The following is a 23,406-nucleotide window of genomic DNA, read 5'->3' as shown; positions in this document are numbered from 1 at the left end:
TCCAGTGCTGGTATTTGCTCCTCTCTGTCGCTTCCTACCTAAAATGCTGGCCTGGACTAGGTGAAGTGAACAGAGCAATGACGCGTCGCCAAGAATGTGACTATTCAAATAAGACACAATGCTAAGCTGTGATGCATTAGATTAATAGGTCTACCTTTAATAGGTATGTTGTGTTCTATTAAACTTCATGGGGCTTCATTAACAAATGTAAAACTCTGTCTCTGATGAAATAAGATTGCTCGTACCTGTACTTGGGAGCTTTTTGCAACTTTTGCGCATTCTCATGGTTACAATTTTGCAATGAGTTATTGCAAAACATTGGAGCTAACATCAGTGCAATTTTATAATGAAGCCCCAGCTTATGGCACCTAATTGTACAGTTGTACTCGTAAAATGTGATAAAGGTTTGCACACGACTTGACTGTGGGAGCCAGTGACTAATAACAGTAGCTCCTCAAACCCTCATTCAACCAAAAGGCAACGAGCTATCACCACTGCAGTGCCTTGCCCATAGCTCAAGGCTTGAATTGGATCGCGAATAACATGTGAGCAGGTAACTCCAATAAAGTTTCACCAAATCAAATACAGCAACTACAAATGTTTCATTTTCTGCCTTTCTCGAATTATGTCACCTTGACGATTAACCACTTTCTATTTGACATTCATATCTAATCTATATAACAAGTGTATTCTTCGTTTCTAGTTAGCTCTGTAACAGCGATAAATGAAACAAAATGTTTCAATTTTTGTTTTCAATATTGTTTTAAGACGGACAGATAGCTGCGTTAAACTGAGTTTTCAGGTAATCATAATCAAAAATTTAGTTCAACTAGTTTCATTTGCAGAATCTATTTCATGAGTTTTTCTAGGATTGGTTGTCTTAGCTACTAGCGAGTAATCATATTGCCAAGTCTAGCATAATAATGTCCATGGTGAGACACTACTGGGAGTCAAGGTCAATGGTGATATTTCAAAGCTGTAGAAGCTGAGGCTAAGCTGTTACTACAATACTGAGCACCCTATGGAATGTCTTATTCTAGTGTTGTTTTAGGTAAGTACCTGCAAATTATCTAACAGTTAAGGTTTCCTGTCGGGGTCGTCTCTCTTAGCTAAGAAGTGCTTTGAAACCAGAGGTCCTTCCTGACTTCCCAAAGTGACATTTGCTCTACTGACCTGCCCCTGGTTGTCGAGAGTGCTGACCACTCCACCACAACTGCTTCCTTGTCTAAACTGAGCAACTGGATAAGATCATCACGAGGGAGCTGCTTACAGTAGAATACTCCTATTAGCTAGCAGAATGCAATTCTCTTTTGCCTTCACACACAAAATGAAACCTTATTAGAATAATACAATTATCCTAAAAACAATGAAGCGTCTTATAAAATACAACATCGTTTACTTCTATTACACATATGAACATCGTTACATAGGGCATTCACGTGGCAGCAATATCCACTATCATCATTTTAGTTATAAACACGTTGAAAAGACAGCTATATCCTTATCTTATCATCGTGATTAAATTTACATGAATAAAAAAGTATTTCTATAGTTTATAAAACCTAACCAAGAAATAAATAGATTGTTGATGAAATTGACTTAAAAGCTTTTGACAGCAGCATGAATAGATTCTGATGTGTCCATCTTTTCATGTTTGATATCGGACACTGGGTCATTGGTTAATCCTTTCAGAAATCTGTCAAATGTCGCTATGTATGATCTCAGGCTAGTTTTCTTGTAATTGTGGAGATTTGCTTCTCCCTTCCAGTGAGCGAGCTCTTCTGTCAGCTCATGAAGTGTTGGTACCTGTAAGAAATTGACAGATGAGATGACATCATGCGCTTAATGACCACTTTAGTGATACCATCGGAGTTGGTACAGTACACCCTCGGGATACGATTACCCTGATATACGATTTTCGCCTTACGAAGTTGAACATCGTGAGGTTTTCACCTTATCATACAAATTTTATTTCACCATATGAATTCAAGAAAATTTTCGCCCGAGTTCAAATTTGGCAGTCAGTGTGCTTATTACATACATGTATGTCGAAATAACAAAGATGCCGAAATGTGGTTCGTCGAAAACATTTTCATAACGTTTAGAAGAGACATGATGACCGACTTTTTAGCCCATATCGTTAATATTGCCGAGGAATATGGTTGCCAATATTGCCAAGGAATATGGTTTCCAATCAACAATTGCATTTATTATTAAAACAGGAAATCCATTAAAGCAAGCACAAAGAGGAGCTGACGAGTTGAAGGAGTTCGAGGCCATGCATGAGATCAGCACTCAAGAGGAGCAACACTTTAGTGGCGACGAGGAAGTAGAAGTGACAGAAAATCCTATATTGACAGAAGTCAAAGAAGCTATAAGTTGGTATGAAAACCGTACTAGGTTCATTGAAAATAAACATCCAGTAAAGGTTCTCACAGACGGTGTTATGGACAATGTTAATGAAATATGCATGAGCTGTTTTAGGGAAATTTTGAAGAGTCGTCTGAAACAGCCCTCATTGGATAGATTTGTATTCAAACGAAGAGTCGAAAAGCTCAGATGATAAGAGTGAATCTAACAAAAAAGCTAGAAGTGCTATTAGATTGAGTGTTTTAAAAATAATTTTTAATTTCAGGTGTTCAATTCACTGATGTGAATATTACAGTACAATGCATGTATAATATATATCATTATTTATCTTCCTTGTGTGGCATGTTTTTCATGTTTTATTCATTTCATGTTTTATTTATTTCATGTTTTATTCATTTCATTTTATGTTTTATTTTCCTGTTTAATCATGTCTTTGGAGGAAGGCTTGTTGTTTACTACGTAAATACAAATCATCGTATGTATGTAACTCACATATAACTAGCTACTCAGGACAATTGACACAACCCCATTACCTTCTAGAACTTGCTAAAGCCCTGCCCTCTATGGGGTATAAATGCGTAGAAAACTTCCATATGTACTGTTACATTGATTCTTGTGCACATTTCATACAAGACAAACTCCAACCTTCTTGGAATCCTTTTAGCTAGCAATTTTCTGCATTGCACCAGCATTAACCATCCTCAATAAGTGATCAATAGGCTATCTTCTACATTGCACCAAGCAAGCTTGTTTTTTTAGATCACTCTCTGCACCAAAAAAAAAGCTGTGCCTTCCTGGCCACTTCTGCTTTTCAAGACGTAAAAGTGGTAAACAATTTATTAAACCAGTAGAAAAATTGGAGTTGCAATCCCTTCGACATGATTAGACAACTTTTTTAAACTGCTTAAAAATTCCATTTCATTACATATTAAATTTATTTTCAAGTGTACAGTAACATAATTAGCATTGATACGTCTTTGCCTCCTCTCTGTTGGCTACACGTACCAGCTCAAGTCACGTTACTCCAAAGGTATGTACGCCCTGTACAGTAAGTAAAATTTCATTTTTTCATTTAGGTGGCCATTAGATGGTCAAGTGCGCGAGAGGCCACTTCCCATAACTGCATCGCTCGGTCTTCCTTGTCGAATTAGGTAGAAAAAGGTTTTAACCAGACATGTTATAGTGAAAGTGAAGAAAAACTGATGAGTGATAAAATTTTAGTGATAAAAAGTTGAAATTCAGTAAAATAGTTAAAAATACATGCTAACACATGAAAACTAATTTTTAGTTTTAAATGTGAGTTTAGTAAGCTAAACTTATTTGAGATGTCTTGAAAGTAGAACTCCTTACCATACGTACTGCATTTGATACGCACATCATAATGTTGCATTTTATTGTAGATCATAACCATTAAAATACACTAAATACAATACAGTTACGGTAGGTGACTATAGTTACTAAAGTTAACAAACTATTTCGTTATTAATTTCAAATATGTACACATTAATATAAAATTTCGACGATTTTTACCAGGGGATGTTCGCATTGAATAATTACAATGGTCTCATACACCTACATACAAATTTTTCACCATATGATGGCAACCCTGGACCGGATCAACATCGTATCCCTAGGGTGTACTGTATTGAATATTTGTTTTGATACATTTAATACAGTAAATATATTGTATTTTCTATGAATATACTTTTATTATTATATATTTCAAAACTTCATGAAAACAAGCTTTAAGTTGAAGTTATTGCATTAATCTTGTATTGCCACGGTATTAAATATTGATAAATGCTACTATATCCTTGTGTGTATACTAGCCTTAGTGAACACTGCATATTCTTCCTTTTTAGCCTATTTTATTTTAAACTTCGCAGACAAGCTTCGTGCCTTTTGCCAGGTTGCAAAAATATTTACTTCAAAAACTCTGTCTGGTTCCTGAGAAACACCCTCTTAAACATCCACCAGCAGACTATCTGATTAAGAAAGAAAGAGATCCTGGGCAACGCAGGGCTTAAATATAATTATTGAAATATCATATCTGGTCATGAATCGTTATGAATATCGATCGTATCTGGTCATGTCAAAATTATTTGTGTAAAGTAAAAAAGATCAGTAATTAGAAATTATCCTGTGATTTTTATTAATGTTCGGAGTCTCCATGATATTGAGAAGAGTCAGCCAGTGTGTCGCAACTCCTTCATTCCTGAAGACCTGCTGAACTACTATGAACTACTATGAAAGTCTGCAAGAGCCTACTTCAGCTTATTATGGACGGGTTTCTGGTCAGCGAATAACATAATAGTGTTGAACAAGTTTTATGAAAGTTTATCATACTAACATAGAATCTGACAAATCTAGCGATGGTAAAACTTTGAAAAATACGTCTATGCAGAAATGTATATTTAAAAATTTACCATAAAAGATTAAATCAAAGTCGACACTAGATTTTTGGAACTTGGGAAGACCGAAATAGGATTTGCACCAACTCTATGAATTATTGATGGATAGTTTATTTGAATAAGGAAAAAGAAAAATTAATTTGCAAAAGAAGACAAGAATGCAATCTACATATTGTAGAGCCAACCCTTATAGGTTTCAATGCTATTAAAAAGATTTATTATATTATGAATATACTATAGGACTTTTATTCTATGATTATTTAAAACTTTAACAAATATTCTTCAATACTATATTTCTCCAAAACATAGCATTACAACAAACAAAAGCAGCAACATACATACAAGGTGCAACTGAAAGCTAAAAACCAGACCCAATGGCTTTTGTTGCCGCTATACAGTATCTGTTACCCAGGTTAGCAGCTGCCTCGCATACAGTCATACTGACAATAAAGCTCTCACGGTTGATGAACCTTCGAAAAGCCTACTGTGAGAGGCATTGGTTCCCCAGTATTCACTTCACTGCATTCATCTTACTTTATATTTCAGTCTTGCTAATTATAAGACACATAATTAAAATTTTTTACTATAATAAGAGCCTTGTCCATCAGTCTAAAGTTACGAGTTGGTGGAAAAAAGATTTGACCACATGGGATTCGAACTCAAACATTAGGCTTATGAGCAAGGCATGCTACTATCTAGGCGACTCAACCGACTTGTTGTATTTGAGAATAAATGTGCACATAGTTATTACACACAGTACTCTCTCACTGCGTACCAGACTGCCAATGTACTAGTACACATAAAAACTTTGTAGTACAAGGAGAGGACAAATCCAAGGAGAGGCTATGAATAGTGGAGTGGCTGTGAACAATGGAGTAGAAGACCTAAATTGATGCCACGAATACAATATTATAATGAGAATTACCGACTCACCTGAAATGGATCAAATTTCTCCACCTTGTTGATATCAATTGGAACACAGACACGTCCGGTCTTTGGGTGAATACAAAAAGGACTTTTGAGAAGATGGTTAACACCAGTAGATACATTCACATCAAGTCGAGGATAGGCGTACTGCAGCATGATCTCTTTCATCTGGAACAAATTTTAAAGCGCAATTTTAGAGATTTCAGCTTTAAACTGATAAAGCTTTAAACATTTCAGATTAAACTGCACAAACATGTCCATATATAGTACCTCTTCTTGTTCAAAGAATATACATGAAGCAGTACAATACTGTAAGAATATACAGGAAGCAGTACACCTTTAACAAAAACGTTAGCCACAGAATTACATCTGCAGCTGCTCAAAAGACTAATGAACAATAATAAACAATTGGAAACAAAAAGTTTCACCATCATCACACAAATATTAGTACAGTGAACATTCAAGATAAGATTACCCTGACATGATTTTTTTCACTTACGAACTGGAACATGAGGATTTTTTCACCTCACCATACGAATCTTATTTTACCATACAAATTCAACGAAATATTCGCCCGAGTTCAAATTTGGCAGTCGGTGTACTTATTACGTACGCCAAAATAACAAAGACACCGAAATGCTGTTTGTCGAAAGAATGCTCACAACGCCTGAAAGAGATACAATGACTGATTTCTCTTAATTCAGCAATTCTTGTGTGTAATACTAATGTGATATTTTCCCTTTAAAACCAGTAGCAAAGTTGGAGTTGCGACCCCTCAAACAGAAGGTCAGACAACTATCTCTTAACCTACTAATAAACGTCTACTTCATTACGAAAACAGCATCATTAGGGCTTTTTTGCCAAATTAGGTTGAAAAAAGTTTTAAACAGGTCCGCTAAATGTTATAGTGAAAGCGAAGACAGAAACTGACAAATGATAAAATTGTAGTGATAACAAGTTAAAATTCAGTAAAAGACATGTAGTTAAAAATACATGCTAAAACGTAGCTTCAAGTGTGTGTGTTTAGTAAGCTAAACTTATTTGAGGTGAATTCAATATTTATGTTATATGTACGTTTGGCTCGAAGGTAAGAACTCCTTACTGTATATACTGCAGTACATTATAATGTGATATTTTGTTGCAGATCATAACCACTAAATACAATAAAGTTACTGTATGTTACTGTATGTAACTATAGTTACTAATGTTAACACATTATTTTGTTAATAATTTTCAATATGTCCAGCACTTCTATAGAAAATTTTGACGATTTTCACCAGGGGATGTTCACATTATATAATTACCATGGTTTCTATACCCCTAAATACGATTTTTTCACCGTATGATGGCAACCCTAGAACGGATGAAAATTGTATCCTGAGGGTGCACTGTAATTAATTTATGCATAGCTTCAACAGTTTGAAATCAAGTAAAAATATTAAAAAAGAAACATTTGACAACCTGTAAGCAGAAATACCAAATATGTAATTTGTAACATGGACAAAACAGCTTGGTGCACCCAACATTCACCTATTCAAAGAACCCTCACAGTCATGTAAAACCCCACGCTGTAACAGTACATCCTGAGGGAAACCTACGTTATGCGGCATTTCATATAGCTCAGCATCCAGACACTTGGCTCCCTCCTCACTCATGCTAGACAGGAAGGCTGCTTTAAGACCGGCCCATCTCTGCACAGTTGTTTCGCCCAGTTTATCAGTGTCGGCCAACTGCTTGAGACACTTGAGGGTTTTATCATCAGTGATCAAGCCTAAAATATAGTGCACTAGGTGTATATATAATCAGTGATTATTACGCCTGCTATATAGCGTACTAGGTATATATAATCAGTGATTACACCTGCTATATAATGTACTAGGTCTATGTAAACAGTGATTATACCTGCTATATAGTGTACTAGGTATATATAATCAGTGATTACACCTGCTATATAATGTACTAGGTCTATGTAAACAGTGATTATACCTGCTATATAGTGTACTAGGTCTATGTAAACAGTGATTATACCTGCTATATAGTGTACTAGGTCTATGTAAACAGTGATTATACCTGCTATATAGTGTACTAGGTCATGTAAACAGTGATTAGAAAAATGTTGCAACTGTCAAAAGTGAACAATCTACCTTTGATAGTTTCAAACTTCTCTGGTGTTGACAACAAATCTTGCTTTTTTGTAACGTAATCTTCAAAATACTCAGAAATAATCTGGAGTGACTTGCGAACCGATGGATGCACATTGTTATACTTGAGCACAACTTTCTTTTTCTACAATAACAAGAACAGCATCTGATAAATGTTATGACTGAAGGTGAATTATGATGAAAGCTCGATGGCTTATTCTGTATGCATATTAGATGTTCACAGACTATGACTATATAAGCAAAGCTGCGCTCACATCACCCGATTTCTCCACTGACTGAGAATCGCATTGTGTGAACAGAGCAAATGAACCCGATACCGATTTTGTACCAAGAGAAATCGCTGGCCGATTTTCAATTTGAGTAGCCAATGAAATCACTTTCATGGCGAGTCAATAATTGTCATTGAAAGTGAACGCCATATTTGTCTGCACATTCGTGCATGCGAGTGAAGCTATGACAAAAACAAGTAATAATTCTGTTGATTACACCCCTGAAGGGAGCTATCAACAGAATTATTGCTCAGGTTGAACTATTATAGCAACGGTATAATAATTTAAGTCTCTGCTTCAATTATAATAGCTTATAGTTCCTATAATAGCTGAAGCATATTATGTTAGCCAAAGATCGCTGCCTATAATTATCCATTATTAGTAATAAGCTGTGCAGTACTAAATAATTAGTAAACATGTTAAAATGTCCATGAGGAACATCCGTAGCAAACAGTCTAAAAATGTAAAGCATGACTCATTAAAAATACATCAGCTAAAATTATAATACCCAAATGTGACAAAATCGCCCACTGTCAGCCTACAAAAGAAATCTGGACGATGGTTCTTATAAAATCGTTTAAAGATCGGCCACAAAAACTTGGTTTCCAAATTGGCTGGTGCGAACGCTTTAAACAAGCATGAATAAGCGAGACACTCTACAGGTGTATGTAATCCAAATCACCAATTCCACAAACGCTTTGAGCATCGCATGTACGTCTTCTTTGCTGTGTTGTGAATTGTATGTGTACGAGGCTAATAAAAAAGGATAAGATTACATGACCAGAAAACAGTAAGATTTGAAGTAGGAAAATGAACAAAAATGAAAAGAACAACTTAGAGACAATAACTCATAAATTTATTACTAACCGTATTGTTTCCGCCCTTAACAAGACTGAGATACTCGGCTACGGCTCCTCGTGCGGCTGCACCTAGCTTACGGGCTCTCTCATCGCACACCCAGCAGTGGACTCCTCTCCGACCAGAGTACACCCAAAGCAAATGCTTGAAACCAAAGTCTTCTGTGAGTGCTCTATGGATGATTCTCATAGCCATTGTCATCAGCGGCCAGCACCTGTAAGATGTGTCAACAATTGGTTTTCTGAGTATATCAGATAGACTATAACATTAGGAAATTTGAGTGACAAGGGATGTCTTTTTTTGCAGAAGTCACAAGTTGATGTTTATACAGGCAACCATCCACTTGTGATTACATCAAAATACAAATTTTTCAACACGTGATGCAAAATTGAAGTGAATAATGTAAAACCCTTGTTATCATGCGAGCCATTACGTTTGTCTGCCCAGTTATAGCAATAAAGCTTTAGTGATGACAAATCCACTATGCAGCCGGTTCGATGGCATAGTGGTCTTGAGGCATCGAGCTTACCCATTAGACTGCATTCAACTACGCATGAAGATCAACAATATTGAAGACTAGCAGAATGCCCGCCACGGGTATTAAAAAACAGCTAATAAAACAGTGGCATGTAATGTATTTGCGTGTCACTTGCCATTAGCCTGACACATTGCCAATGGCTAATTTGAGTAAGCTAGTAACTTACTAATAAGAGCCGTGAGAGCAAGCTTTAATCACTTTGCGTAACGCATAGCGCTATTTTTACCCAGATATTCACTCATATCGCCCAATCAATCAATCTCATGTAGCTGAATGGTTTAGTGTATCGTCTGGCGAACAGGAGGTTCCAAAAGATCAAATCATTCCAATACTTTGATAGCTATAGCTGGACAAACCGACACGCACACAAACTTTGAGATTTATATACGTAGACATTTATTACATCAGTTAAAATATGTATAACAACGTTGCGTCACATGTAACGAGCACGGCTCACACCTGACTAGGTGAATGCCCAGCATTGCACGGGTAACAAAACAGCTTACAAACAGTTACAGGTAGTGCAGACACAAGGTAATGTTTACAAGCTGTTTTTATTACCTGTACAATGCAGGGCATTCTGCTATAGTCGTATAAATAATAAATAGCGACATAAAGGAAGGGAGTCTGCATAAATTTGACAAAAGTTGTGCACTGGTAGCCTAGTAACCTCTTAGTATCCAAATTAGATTCTGTAAACAAACATTGTTACATTGCGGAAATAGCTTGTTTCTCAAAGGCTGCATGGGCGAATCATTTTGATCATATAAACTCATTGTGGCAGTTTTTTTTTTATACCAGCCTGATGAGTAAGCTGGTTTAGTCCAGTTTTCAGGTTAAGCTACGTGGTGAAACTAATATTTTAATTCTGTGGATGTATACTAGTAAATTTTTTGCTCTGTAGGTGCCTCTAAGTTTTAGATAAACACTAGTCCTGAAAACAAGTCCCGATTATCATGTACATGCATAAGCTTCTCCGAGGTCATATGACACTAACAAATAGACTAGCTGTGTATACCTTTGTTTTAGATCACCTGTACATACTCGTAGTGAATGCACCTATTGGAGTGCATACTATAAGTCACTCTAATATTTAAGCTCAATAGGGCACCGCTTACAAAACCAAATTCAGGGAACTTTTTGGGATGCAGATTAAGTTTTACAGCATACGACTTTTGAAGTTTCTCAGTGAGGCTAATGAATATCACAAAACATTAAAAAAATCTAAAAATCAAACACTCACGTGTACAGGCTAAGTTGTGTTTCTACCGCCACTGCTACATCGGAACATATTTATCACCCAGCTTACACTTTTCACATCTTTCTGCGATCAAGCAATACTACGGTGCACCCCTCCCCCACTCCCCCCCCTCCCGCCACCCATATGAAATCAATTAATTCATTCCGGTGTTGGCATCATGAGGGAAAAATGTCAGATAAAGGGGTATAGAAACCTATAGTAATTATGTAATGCAAACACACACCTCTTTGTAAAAAGTGTAAGATTTTATATACGTAATGTACTGTATAATTAACTTATAGGTAACCAAGTAACTATAGCTTCGTTGCAATGACATTCACTTTCTTAATTCTTCCTCGAATGTCAATCTTAGGATCCATGACTAACAAATTAAAGTTATATATGTAGTTACATACGTATAATAAATTGAAGGTCATACTAAATATTATACTAAACACTAAAATACCCACTAAACTTTCACTAATTTTCGTTTCACTCAAACATCAAACATTTATGAAACACGAAGAATGCTAAACTGAGAGAGAGAGAGCATCTTTCATGGGTTCTGGAAGGGAAATGTGTTCTAGGCGAATAGCATAGCGGCATCTTCATTTTTTCAACGTATTCAGCACACTGACTGCCAAATTTGAACTTAGAGATAAATTTTTGTTGATATGGCAAAAACAAATCGCATGGCGAGGACGAAAAAACATGTTTTACATAGTATGGCGAAAACTGTATATAACAGGGATGCCATAACCCGAGGTTAAATTTTTTAACAATTTGGTTTTTCTGCATTTTAAAATTTGGTACTTGAAATGTTTTTGTTATAACATTTTATATAACTACATAAAATATTTTGAGTGGCTCTAGAACAGATTAAACGTAACACATCCATTAAAGTATTTGCTCTGGCGGTTTCAACATACAAAGGAAACATTGGAATGAATCAAGTTTGTATACCGAGATTTTTCGTACTTTCTATTTTGTTATATTACTATTACAACAATTACCGTGCAAATAGAAGAAATAAAATACAACATGAAGCAGAGTTTTTTGAAAGCAAAATTTATCAAATTTTAGTTTAATTTAATACGCTAAAGTAAATAAAATGGGACTGTTGTATGATGGTATTCACCAACTAAACTTTCACAAAAACAGCGCAAGCATATGGTTATATCATTATATGTACAAGTAACTTTTGAATTGATGAGTCACATCTATCCACTACAAATGATAAAAAAATTCAGCATTGGTACATGTTGCATAAAAGTGTACGAGAAAGGGTTGAAATGTACTGATGGATATCGGTATCGGTATCGGTATAAATAGATCCTGCAGATATTCATATGAATATATTGTGCAGGCCTCAAGTTTGTACAATCAAAAGTATAGACTAAAATTACAACCTCAAAAACAAAAAATAAAAAAGCTTATTGTATGACATATATATCTCCGAGTTTCATATCTCGTATAGTTCTCGGAAGGAAGCTATTATGGTACTTGTTGTTATTTGCGGTTAAATTCATGGGCTGCGAGGCACGCTGACTTCTAGTGGTACAATGATCTTCATTTTTATTTTTACTAAAAAGCTCAGGAAACTTGTGTGATATTGCTCCTGGAGACTCGGAACAGGCGTCTCTGATCATTTTATATAACAAACATTTACGCAAGTTGGTTCTACGTTCCTCTAACGTCTCCAGGTTCATGTCTTTAATTAAGCCAGTTATACCAATATCGCGACCTTTAACATTGCAAATAAATCTTACAGCCCCTATCTTACAGATATCAAGTATAAACTAACTTAAGGCAGATACTGGCTCCAGAACAACAAGTCCTCACGTCATCATAGTCTGTCATATCTATATCAAACACCAATTCCTTGTACTGAGCTACGAACTCTCCAGCCCGCACCATGTCTCTCATCTTGGGCTTCAAATAGCAAAATCAAAACGGAGCAGCTGATCACATGTTTAGTTAAACCTGGCGATATAAACAAATATATACAGGCATACTAAACCACATCAAGTTATTAAACATAAACTAGTGTACTCGGGATAAAATAGGCTTCTGCTTAATTAATGCCATATATGCAGACGGAAGTTAAAATACAATTACAACCGTACCAACGTAAAGACAACCAAAATGACTAACATAATACCAAAAGTACCCATACTTACAGAGCAAGTGTATACAGCACCAAGATCAATTTTATGTGGACACTTGGTTTTGATATCCTTTTCCATTTCAGCTTGGTCGGCATAACTTCTAAATCTTAGGTAAACATCATCTTGTAAAGTAAATGAAAACTCTCTGTTCCGAAAATAATTTGAACCTGAGTCCTTGTACCGCAGCCAACGGTAATATTGAGTAAAAGGAAATAATTTCTTGTAGTAAATTGGTAGCAACTCAGCGATTAGAGACGAATCCCAAACGGCTTTCGCGCTATCAGCCATGATGTCCAGCTTGGTATTTCCCGCTATTAGTTTAGCGGCTATGATGATATAACGGAGATAATATTGCAAATTATTTATTGAAAATTTTTTGTTTTATTTTGCATTTTAAATTATATGTCAAATTTTAATACATATATTTCAACACGCGCACACTGTTGTGATCATATTTTAAAAGCGGTTACATGTCGCTGGGCAACTACCACAACAGCTTCACATTTGATATTCGCCTATTTTGCTCGTCAAGTAGCCAGTTGGACATTGTATTACACAATCCCTGACCACAAAACCAGAAGTACAGTAAGTAAGCTCTGCAGGTATATTTTACAAAAACAATTATGTTAAACCTAAATAAATGCTTAAAACTATAAAAAAGTGAATGGGAGTCTAAAGCATTGTGGTCGTGGTCGTCCCCTACACTGATAATGACTATCATGCCGTTTCTCATTATTTAGGTTGAAGCTATATATAAAAGCTGTAGGATAGTTTATAACTTATCTATTTATTTGTTACATGCAACATATCTTGCAGTCAAAATGCCTCGAGCAAGAAGCCCCGAGTCAGATAACAGTGATGCTGAGGAGGGATTGGCAGAGCTGGAAATGCAGAAGCTGTCACGTCAACTAAGGATTATGGAAGGAGACAGGTAGTGGACCTTTTGTTTCTCCGTTTTTTAATAACTTTGAATGCATGATTTTAAAGCAATAGTGTTTTTTGAAACAATGCATATACGTGTATGCTATTTAAATATATCAACAGCTAGGTTGGCAAGGATTTTGTATCATATTTGTGTTAATAGAGAAGCTTATACACAAGAAACCCAAAACCTCATTCGGAAGCAAAAAAATGAAATTGACCAACTTGAAGGAGAAAAAAAAGAATTGCACAAAGATTTACGACTAGCTGAAAGCCGATCGAATCAGGTAGCCGATGAAGGCAATGCCGACAAACTGAAGGCTATTGTTGAAGCTCGAGGTATGTTTATTTAAACTCTTCTAAGCTGTTTGATATGTCATTAGTTTGTTTAGTTAATTACATTCAACACCTTAAATGGGTACAAAAAAGCTAACTTGCAATATTACTCACTATTTTTAATGTTTTATAAGAACCAGAACACCGTGGCAAGTGACATTACTTTAGTAGCATTACCTAGTGACCAGTGTCGAATATTACCTAAGCATTAACAAACTAGATTGTAAAACACAAATTTTAAACCACAAACTTTGTGAGTAAAGTAAATTGTTGTTTATAGACCAACTAGTACAAAACCCCATGACTAGCTGAAAGAGCAGAGCACATAGCTGTTTTGGCATGAGTAGTTGTAATAATTTGGTTTGATAAAGTTTGCTTACAGTTTTCTCTTTGTTTTAAGATGAAAAAGATAGAGAGATTGAAGAAGAGAGAAATATAATAGAAAAACTGACTGCTGAACAAAAGGAATGGGAAAAGAAAATCAAAGAACAGCACAAGATGATGGGAGGTGTACATATGTCCGCCGCACACACCGCTAAAACTCAGAAGGAAATCAGGACACTAGAGAACAGGCTGGACAAAGTTAGTCCTTTATTTTTAACTCTTTGTTTGGGTTTAAACTAAAATACTTAATTATTAGTTGCTAGTTTGCTACTAGCTTTATGAAGTTTTTTTAATTTTAACTAAATTAAATAAATTTATTTTAAGAGTAGATCATTAAAAGCTAGTTTGTTTAACTGAATGTATTTAAGACTTGAGGCATTTCATTTTGTAACTAGTGTTTTTCTGTTGAGCTCATGTAAGAGACTATTAATCTAAGATAAAATAACTCTAAGATAAGATAATCTTTAGGTAACAACTTTCTGACTCTACTTAGTCTGATACATTTCTGTCAATTTCAATGCATAGAATCCATAGATTATATAAAAAAGAAGAAAAACTTTCACTAGTTCAAGTACTTTAATATGTAAACCAATGCTTTATTTAGACAAAAACTTAAACACTCATTAAATGCATGTAATTATTAGAAAATATTAAAAATAATTGAAATTACAAAACTTTGAATATGTATACTGGGTTATATATTTTGGTCTCATGTGTAAACAAGCTGTCATTTGTAATAAACGTGAGTAATATAAATAGATAAAAATTTATTTAAAGCAAATTAGAACATAAGACAAAAAAAGCAATAAAAAATAGTAAAGTAAAATACCGTAAGTTGTGTATTGAAATAAAAGCTCTTTTTGCATAGTGCTGCTCTTTAATGTAAATTGGCAAGGTGTCTGGTATAAGGTAATGAGTAAAGATGGGTACCAATGACACAAGTTTGGTGTAAGATTATATTTAATTGAATGCATCGGGGCTATTCAAACTATTGTAGAGTTTGAAGAAGTTTAACTCAATGCTAACTGGAAATGCTGACCTCAGACAGGAAATAGACAGCCTGAGGGTAGAAAGAAAAAGATTTGAAGGAATGCACAAAAAGCTTGACAAAGAACTAACTTCTCTAAGGCGACAGATTGCGGAAGAAATCGACCAATCAACAATCTCCTATGACACTCGGTTGGTATTTCCGATTATTTTTTACAGACCGTGTTTCTACTTATGTATCTGTAAATGGTAAAACTGCATTAATCTTTGTGTCCAGTGATGAAGCTCAGGCTAAGATGATTCTGCTGAAAGAGAGAGCAGATAAGGACCTTCAGCAACACAATGCTGAAATGAAGGAGCTGGTCAGGATATTGGATCATGACAGAAAACTCAAGGAATTTATGGGCATAAAGGTTAGTTTAATTAATCGAATCTTATGTAAAGTGGGTAAAACTAGTTGTACTTTTAACAAAACATTTTTTTCGTGTTATTAAGTTTGAAAGTTACGGTTGTTTGACTAAGTTTGAAAACTTTACAGTTGTTTTTATTTTCTCTCTTAATTTATTTCAACTACATTTTTTCATTTTCTCATGATATGTAGTTTGAAAGTTAGAATGGAAAATGTTGTTATATATTAAATACAGATCAATTTGCTGTGCAAAGACTTTTTTATTACCTGAGCAACTCAGAGTAGTACAGCTAGTAAACTGTGAACAAAAAGTAATTTGCAATATTTGAAGCAGTGAGACTTTGACACTCGCGGCTTGTATAACCAGGTGTCTGTTAAAACATTATCTTCTACATATATAGATCTTAGCATTTGTCTGTCGTCTATTATCTGTCTGTCTTGTTATAGCAATAAAAATCTATGAACCAAAAATTCTCTTTGCACTGGTATTGAACCCAAAACCACCAGTTCTGCAAACACACGAGCTAATCACTATACTAGGTTGTCACTGCCATACTATGGAGTAATTGTTCATATACTTGTGCAGCGCTTGTGAAAATACTATCTGTTACTACTAGCATGATTGCGTGAGAGATCGTGATGCGTAACGTCATGATGCATAACCTCAAACTGGCTTACCAGCTCTTATTATAGTAAAGATTTAAACTAGCTTTAGTTACTAGCTTAAGTTACTCAAGTTAACTGTGTGATTATTTTATTACTTGGCATTTATTTAGTAATGTACGTAATGATACAACAATGTGTTGTAGCACACAAAACTATGCGACTTGCTGTGGCACTTGCTCACTTTTATCCACAATTGTTAGGGCCAAGAAAGACAGGAAGATGCACAGTTGAAAGCATGGAGAGAACAGAGAGAACAAAAAGAAGCTGAGCTCAAAAAGGAAACACAAGAAGACAGGTGAGAAATTGAAATGTTATGCCTGATTCAATCAGCTCTTGTCGTCCTAGCAAATATTTGTATTTTGCTGTGGCATTCTTATAGGACAAACTACATTCACACCTCACACCTAGGTTGGATCAGATGTTTGTTGTTTTGAAGAATAAATATGAAAGTAAGGATAATTCCTTGTGCTAAATTGATATCTCTACATGGGCCAGCTACTATTGTAGCATCACACAGCATACCTAATATCAGTGTCTAGGCTAGTCACTACCTTAGCGCAATTTATGCATTAGCCAATGATACGTTAGTAGCTTTTGGTGTTTGTGAATTTTGACTGCCAATTTGGTTCATAAATGATCACAGCGCTGATCTACTTTGCCAATTGATATTACGATATTGATATTACGCGTTCAAGCGCATTTATTATTCTTATTGTATACTATATTTTAATTTATTACAGAGCTTTGCGTATAAAACTAAAGTATTTAATTATTGTTTTTTTGGTGCTTTATGGCAGTGTTGACTCATATGAACGAGCCTGGGACCGTATTAAAGAAATCACAGGAGAAGAGGAAGTCGAACTGCTGGTTCGAAGGTTTATTGAAGTTGAAGATAGGAACTTTGCTTTGTTCAACTATGTCAATGAGCAACACAATGAAATAGAGTTGCTTCAGGAACAGATACAGCAGGTAAAACAACTTAAGCTCTAAAAGCCATAACAGAACAGAACGATTTTTTTAGTTTTTGTCCAAAAAACCTACCCTGAAGGTTCAATAATCTAATTTTTGGTTTTTTTTTGGTTTTTAAAAGTTTGAATTATTGCTTCACTCTGCTAAACTTCTTTAAGTTTTATGACATCACAAAAACTGTATGACTGAAAATGAAAATATTATTTGTGTAATTAGCATCATAAGAACTTTGAAAGTTGTCCTACCTTCAACACCTGATCATTATAAGAGGTAACAACTCCCTGTGTTCAGCATGCCAGTTGACTCGCTGCAGATAAACGATGAAATTGCTGCCTTCAAAGACCAGGGTATGGAGATGGAAGCACAGCGCAAAGTTATACTCAAGCAGCTGGAAGACCGACAAGTCAAGGCGAGCAAGGAAGCAGATGACTATGAGGTGAAGGTCAGATCAGTCAATAAGATCTTAGATCAGCTCAAAGCAGGTTAGTAGCCATTTTGATAAGTTACTGTTTCTATTCTGTGAACACCTTCAGCTAATAGTTGCTATTAACTAATTTTGCAAAAAATATTATTTGCATGTAAATTTCTCAATTTTAATGATCAGTAAGGTACAATGTAAAACACCTTTAAACAGATGCTATAACAAAAGAGTTGGGCTTTTAAATTGTGGTTAGTAGTCTTTGAGTAAAGATTTTCATGATTTGTTCTGCAGTTACATGACATAGCGAAGTTCTTATTTTTTAAACTATCATGCTTTATATCCTATAAAGGGTGTTTAGATAGTCTTTAGCTTAAGCTATTCACAACTACTTGTATCTTGTTCCAAATTCTTATACAATCAACAAAATAGTGTCAAACAAAGATTTTTTGTGTGTTAGATTTTTATAATGGTCAACAATTGATGTATAATGGTCCATTATCTAACTCTAAATTTCTATAAGAAAGATACTCAAGGGAGTTCTCTTTTCTTTGCTTGCACAATAGATTTCAAAATAGTCCTCATTGTAACTAATTATTACTTACAGAAAAAAGTTTAGGTATATCTCTATATGTTTTGCATGTTCTTTAGAGAGTAAGAAATGAAAAAAAAGAGTTTTTGTGCAAACATGCCATAAACTTTTAGCTATACTCTGTATTCAGTAATGGCTGCGGTTGTGTGCTCATAACTACCTTTTATCACAGGTGTGGATTCGCTCTTTAACAAGATCAACTGCAACCGCGGTGCAATTGATGACATGCTCGGTGCACAGGCGGGTGTTAGTGATCAAAACATGCTTCAGTATCTCGGCATAATTGAACAGAGAACCAATGAGCTGTTATCTGTCAAGGATTACCAAGCAAGCAAGGTAAGACAGCTTTGAAATTGGTATTATTAAGTTGAGTGGGCATGATGATGCCACAAGTTCACTGGCAAGTTAGTTGTTGTAATGTCTTGTCGCTAACCATCTGTAAGGTAGCTTGAGAGGTTTTTAGCTTTTATTGGGATGTTATTAACTTTCTGAACAAAAAATTATGTGAATTGTTTTAGTTGGTGTACTCTAATTTCTTTACAAAGTTGTCTACACATTGGGAGGACAACTCTGAAAATATTTTTGGCAAGCTGTATTTAGCCTGTTGGTTTATACATTGATTTTCAGGCTGACTCTGATATGGCAAACTCCACTGGCAAGGTTAATTCAGTATGTCAAACTTGTTTTTGAGTATTAATGTTGTCAATGCCCTTAAAAATATCATCTGTATGCTTTGATTTGGCTCACATGTACGGTGTGTTTGTATATACGTACACAGACATCCGTGCTAACAGTGTATGCGCCTGTAAAATCTGTACCCTACCAAACATTTATGTTTACCGCAAAGAGCCTATGACAATTATCTAACTAACTTATAGGATATCAAGTCTTTGTCTCGACGATCTTACACAAAAGTATGTCCCACGCAGCCAAGCTAGAACCTATAAGTTAATCATTGACCAAAGAGCTTTCTATGTGTGATCCTTTCTTCACAGCAATTATACTTTAAGTAGCTCGCTTATTGATTTATTTTTTGGTTGTGTTGACTTTTGTGACAAGTGAGGCTAAGCAAAGGGTTAGAGTGTGCGATGTCAAGGTTCCATCGCAATATTCTTATGATTGGCTTTCTATATGCCACTTCCTCTCTGATTGCTCCAAGGTAATGCAGACATCAAATTTGACAGGTGAAAAGAAATGTGTTAAATAATTATACAAATCCATTTTAATACAAAATAAAGAATAGAATATTAATAAAATATTGTAATTTGAAAAAGAGGATTGAAATAATATATTATTACAATCATTTTTTTATGAAAGTGTAGCATTTTATTAGCAAGTAAGTTTCTGATACTGCTTTAATACTTTTTAAATATTGAAATTTTGTTAGAGATAATTTTGTTAGAACATCAAAATAAATGAATTTTACTAATTCAAAGCTGCATTTAAAAATTGGTTTTGGTATCAGAAGTCAGTTATATGATCAAAATGTATAGTGACTATATAATATATTTAGTGTCATGAAGTCTCGTGGGTGTGAAGGAAGGTATAAAAGTATTTTTGGGGTCAGACATGAGATATTCAGTGCATAATAACTTATGATATACTAGCAATATTATGAAGTATACTTGAATAATATACTTTGCACATATCATACCGAGTTGTGACCATGAGGTCGTACTGTTCCATCAAGCTTTTATTACAACAAATAATCAGATTTCATCAGCCATAATACATAGCCGTATGATCCTAGCTAGGAAGTAAAAAGTTACCACCAGCGGCTATACTGAGCAACCTTGCTGAGAAGCATGCATAAGCTTTTATAAAAAAAACACAAGCGTAGCAACACTTTTTTAGCTCTGAAAAATTCTCATGTTTGTAGGACTATGACAGGTATGACCCCAAGGCTCCAGGCCTGATAGGTGTTGGACCACAGCCACCAGCTCCACCATCTCATATCATGCCACCTTCTGTTGGAGATGACTTAGACTCAGAGCCTGGTATGCATACTTCATGCATTTAATATTATTTGATTATATATGCCAGATTAAGGATCTTATTAGATTGTAGATGATCAATTGACATTTTGGGTTATTCCAATCCTTTAGTTTCAGTTTCTACCATGGTTTTCAGATGAGGTGAGCGAAGATGAGGCCCGACCTATGACTCGATCTGAACTGCAACAGCGAGTGATTAAGACTGTAAGAAAACGAGAATCGGCTATGAGGAAGGAAGGCTTTAGATACGACCTTTCCAATGCTAGAGAAAAAACACAAAAGAAGAAATAGTTTCCAGTTTTGTTGGTTTGCACAGAACGAACATCTTAGAGCATAAAACATTTTCAGCAAGATATGAGTTTCAGAATCTATTTTATATGCCATTGATTTTATCAACCTTTGTGTATTCTGCATCTTTGTACAATTTCTGTACAATGCTAAAATTAGCACAATAAAAACATAATCTATACGTTGTTTTCGTACTATTAAATTTTCTTAACTTAAATATCTTGCAAGAAGAGTGATAACGGAACCTTCACTATAGATGCAGGTGATGAATGGTGTTTTTCCATAGTGTTGATACATAAGCAGGTACATGTACTTACACGTAAATATATTTATATCTATGTACATGTACTGTATATTTATGTGTAAATGTATATAAGCCTACATTTAAATCTATATACAGTTACATGTATATACATTTACGCGTATATACATAAAAATGTTTGTACATACAATACATTCATATGTATTTAAATACATATGAATGTATTGTATATACATACAGATGTATATACATACAGATGTATTGAACTTAAATCTATTGGAATTTTAATCTGGCAAGCCAACTTAATTGAAGCTTTTTAGAATTGCTAACATAAGATTTTATTGAGCTGTGGCCTGACAGATGTTTCACAGCACTCGTTGAGATCAGCGCAAGAAAGCTGCGTGAACAAAGCCAGTCATGCAAAACTAACACCTTGTAATTACAGCTCTTTATGAATCAGTAGGCAACAGTTACTGATATCGAAGCTTTGACCGCAGCACTGACCACAGCACTGACCACATATGGTATTCCTAGAAATTTAGTATTAGCATTAATGTTAGTGTGAGGTGATAGTGAAGTGATGGTGCTAATCAGCAAACAATAAACGATAGCTTCAAAAGGGAAGGCAACAGATCTGTTTTGATGATCTGATTTAGCAGATACATATTTGGAACAGTATCGATACAAATAGATACGGGATATGGGAGATACGAATAGGAGATACGAATAGGAGATACGAGTAGGAGATACTAATAGGAGATACGAATAGGAGATACGAATAGGACATACGAATAGGACATACGAATAGGACATACGAATAGGACATGCGAATGTCAGATAAGAATAGAAGATACGAATAGGAGATACGAGTAGGAGATACGAATAGGAGATACGAATAGGAGATACGAATAGGAAATACGAGTAGGAGATACGAATAGGAGATACGAATAGGAGATACGAATAGGAGATACGAGTAGGAGATACGAATAGGAGATACGAATAGGAGATACGAATAGGAAATACGAGTAGGAGATACGAATAGGAGATACGAATAGGAGATACGAATAGGAGATACGAATAGGAGATACGAATAGGAGATACGAATAGGAGATACGAATAGGAGATACGAATAGGAGATACGAATAGGAGATACGAATAGGAGATACGAATAGGAGATACGAATAGGAGATACGAATAGGAGATACGAATAGGAGATACGAATAGGAGATACGAATAGGAGATACGAATAGGAGATACGAATAGGAGATACGAATAGGAGATACGAATAGGAGATACGAATAGGAGATACGAATAGGAGATACGAATAGGAGATACGAATAGGAGATACGAATAGGAGATACGAATAGGAGATACGAATAGGAGATACGAATAGGAGATACGAATAGGAGATGGAAAGCAAGTTCTAAACCGTGTTTAAACAGATCCATTCAAAAGTTGTCTTTTTTTAATTAAAAAGGCCAATTTTACCATTAGTACCAGTTTGGTTCTTCACGTTTCTGGCAAAGCTGAGACAAATCAAATGTGTTGCTTGAAGAATACAAATCGACAATTAACCTTTGTATTCATATTTCAATGCATATCAATTTTAGTGAGAGTGATGGAGAATGTATCAGGCCTTATGTTCAACAGCCCTTCAACTAGCTAGAAGTGTAAATTTTATTAGATACATGTACATTAATTTCTTTAGGATGGTGATATATAACCTACATTTGAATTTGATTCTCCGAAAAACATTGAAGTAATTTGTATTTAAGGCTCTGCAAACAGGAGAAACTTTTATTCCAGGTATTTATAGCAATAGTCTGTTTCTTTCTTGCTGCCAGTCGGTCAGTTTGACAGCAACCGACCGAGAGCTGTCGAGAGTTTTACTGGGGCCACATTTGCAAGAGCTTTGCTCATTTTTTACAATTATGTCCTTGATTCATAGGACACACAGAGAGCACATTCATGACTACAAATATATGAGCCGTTGTAATATAATGTCTGTCATTTGTAGGTTTCTTTGTGGTGACCTCAGTGTGAGGTTAAATTTCATTTAAAAAGAATTTGTAGCTTAAACCAATGTCAGGCAGCTGTAGCCCCCCATGAGAGTCGTTTATTCTGAACATAATAAACAAATATACAATGTTACAATATACAAAATGGCTCTCTTCCAGTAAGCCATTTTGACAATGACTGTCTTATGGTTTAGGCTTTATCACTGACTTCCATGCAGC

The 23,406-nt window shown here is 35.1% G+C and overlaps 2 protein-coding genes across 2 annotated transcripts; one reads left to right on the top strand and one right to left on the bottom strand.

Moving 5' to 3' along the window:
- Positions 1–1,434: 1,434 nt before the first annotated feature.
- LOC137403856 (DNA primase small subunit-like) lies at positions 1,435–13,115 on the bottom strand. Its single transcript, XM_068089940.1, has 7 exons — positions 12,956–13,115; positions 12,580–12,707; positions 9,007–9,211; positions 7,853–7,994; positions 7,307–7,479; positions 5,715–5,876; positions 1,435–1,806 (listed from the first exon to the last, which is right to left on the bottom strand). The coding sequence occupies exons 1-7, from the start codon at positions 13,019–13,021 to the stop codon at positions 1,600–1,602; spliced, it is 1,083 nt and encodes a 360-aa protein (XP_067946041.1). The 5' UTR covers positions 13,022–13,115; the 3' UTR covers positions 1,435–1,599.
- A 318-nt stretch (positions 13,116–13,433) lies between these two features.
- Positions 13,434–21,038, top strand: LOC137403731 (outer dynein arm-docking complex subunit 1-like). Its single transcript, XM_068089750.1, has 12 exons — positions 13,434–13,528; positions 13,760–13,874; positions 14,028–14,203; positions 14,601–14,782; positions 15,582–15,763; positions 15,849–15,984; positions 16,847–16,941; positions 17,444–17,615; positions 17,929–18,097; positions 18,798–18,961; positions 20,505–20,622; positions 20,756–21,038. The coding sequence occupies exons 2-12, from the start codon at positions 13,765–13,767 to the stop codon at positions 20,908–20,910; spliced, it is 1,659 nt and encodes a 552-aa protein (XP_067945851.1). The 5' UTR covers positions 13,434–13,528; positions 13,760–13,764; the 3' UTR covers positions 20,911–21,038.
- Positions 21,039–23,406: the final 2,368 nt, after the last annotated feature.

Source organism: Watersipora subatra, chromosome 9 (genome assembly GCF_963576615.1).
Source record: "Watersipora subatra chromosome 9, tzWatSuba1.1, whole genome shotgun sequence".
NCBI classification, from domain to species: domain Eukaryota; kingdom Metazoa; phylum Bryozoa; class Gymnolaemata; order Cheilostomatida; family Watersiporidae; genus Watersipora; species Watersipora subatra.
The sequence above is the reverse complement of the archived record's forward strand: the minus strand, read 5'-3'. Positions and strand labels throughout refer to the sequence as shown.

What these genes read in the sequence shown, in the direction of transcription:
- LOC137403856 (XM_068089940.1), bottom strand. Translation starts at nt 13,021, where the DNA reads ATGGAAAAGGATATCAAAACCAAGTGTCCACATAAAATTGATCTTGGT. An exon ending in TTAAGGGCGGAAACAATACG is followed by an intron (nt 7,995 to 9,006) that starts GTTAGTAATAAA and finishes TTGTTATTGTAG; the next exon opens with AAAAAGAAAGTTGTGCTCAA. An exon ending in TATATGAAATGCCGCATAAC is followed by an intron (nt 5,877 to 7,306) that starts GTAGGTTTCCCT and finishes AATTTGTTCCAG; the next exon opens with ATGAAAGAGATCATGCTGCA.
- LOC137403731 (XM_068089750.1), top strand. Translation starts at nt 13,765, where the DNA reads ATGCCTCGAGCAAGAAGCCCCGAGTCAGATAACAGTGATGCTGAGGAG. An exon ending in TTCAGGAACAGATACAGCAG is followed by an intron (nt 17,616 to 17,928) that starts GTAAAACAACTT and finishes GACTCGCTGCAG; the next exon opens with ATAAACGATGAAATTGCTGC. An exon ending in CTTAGATCAGCTCAAAGCAG is followed by an intron (nt 18,098 to 18,797) that starts GTTAGTAGCCAT and finishes CTTTTATCACAG; the next exon opens with GTGTGGATTCGCTCTTTAAC.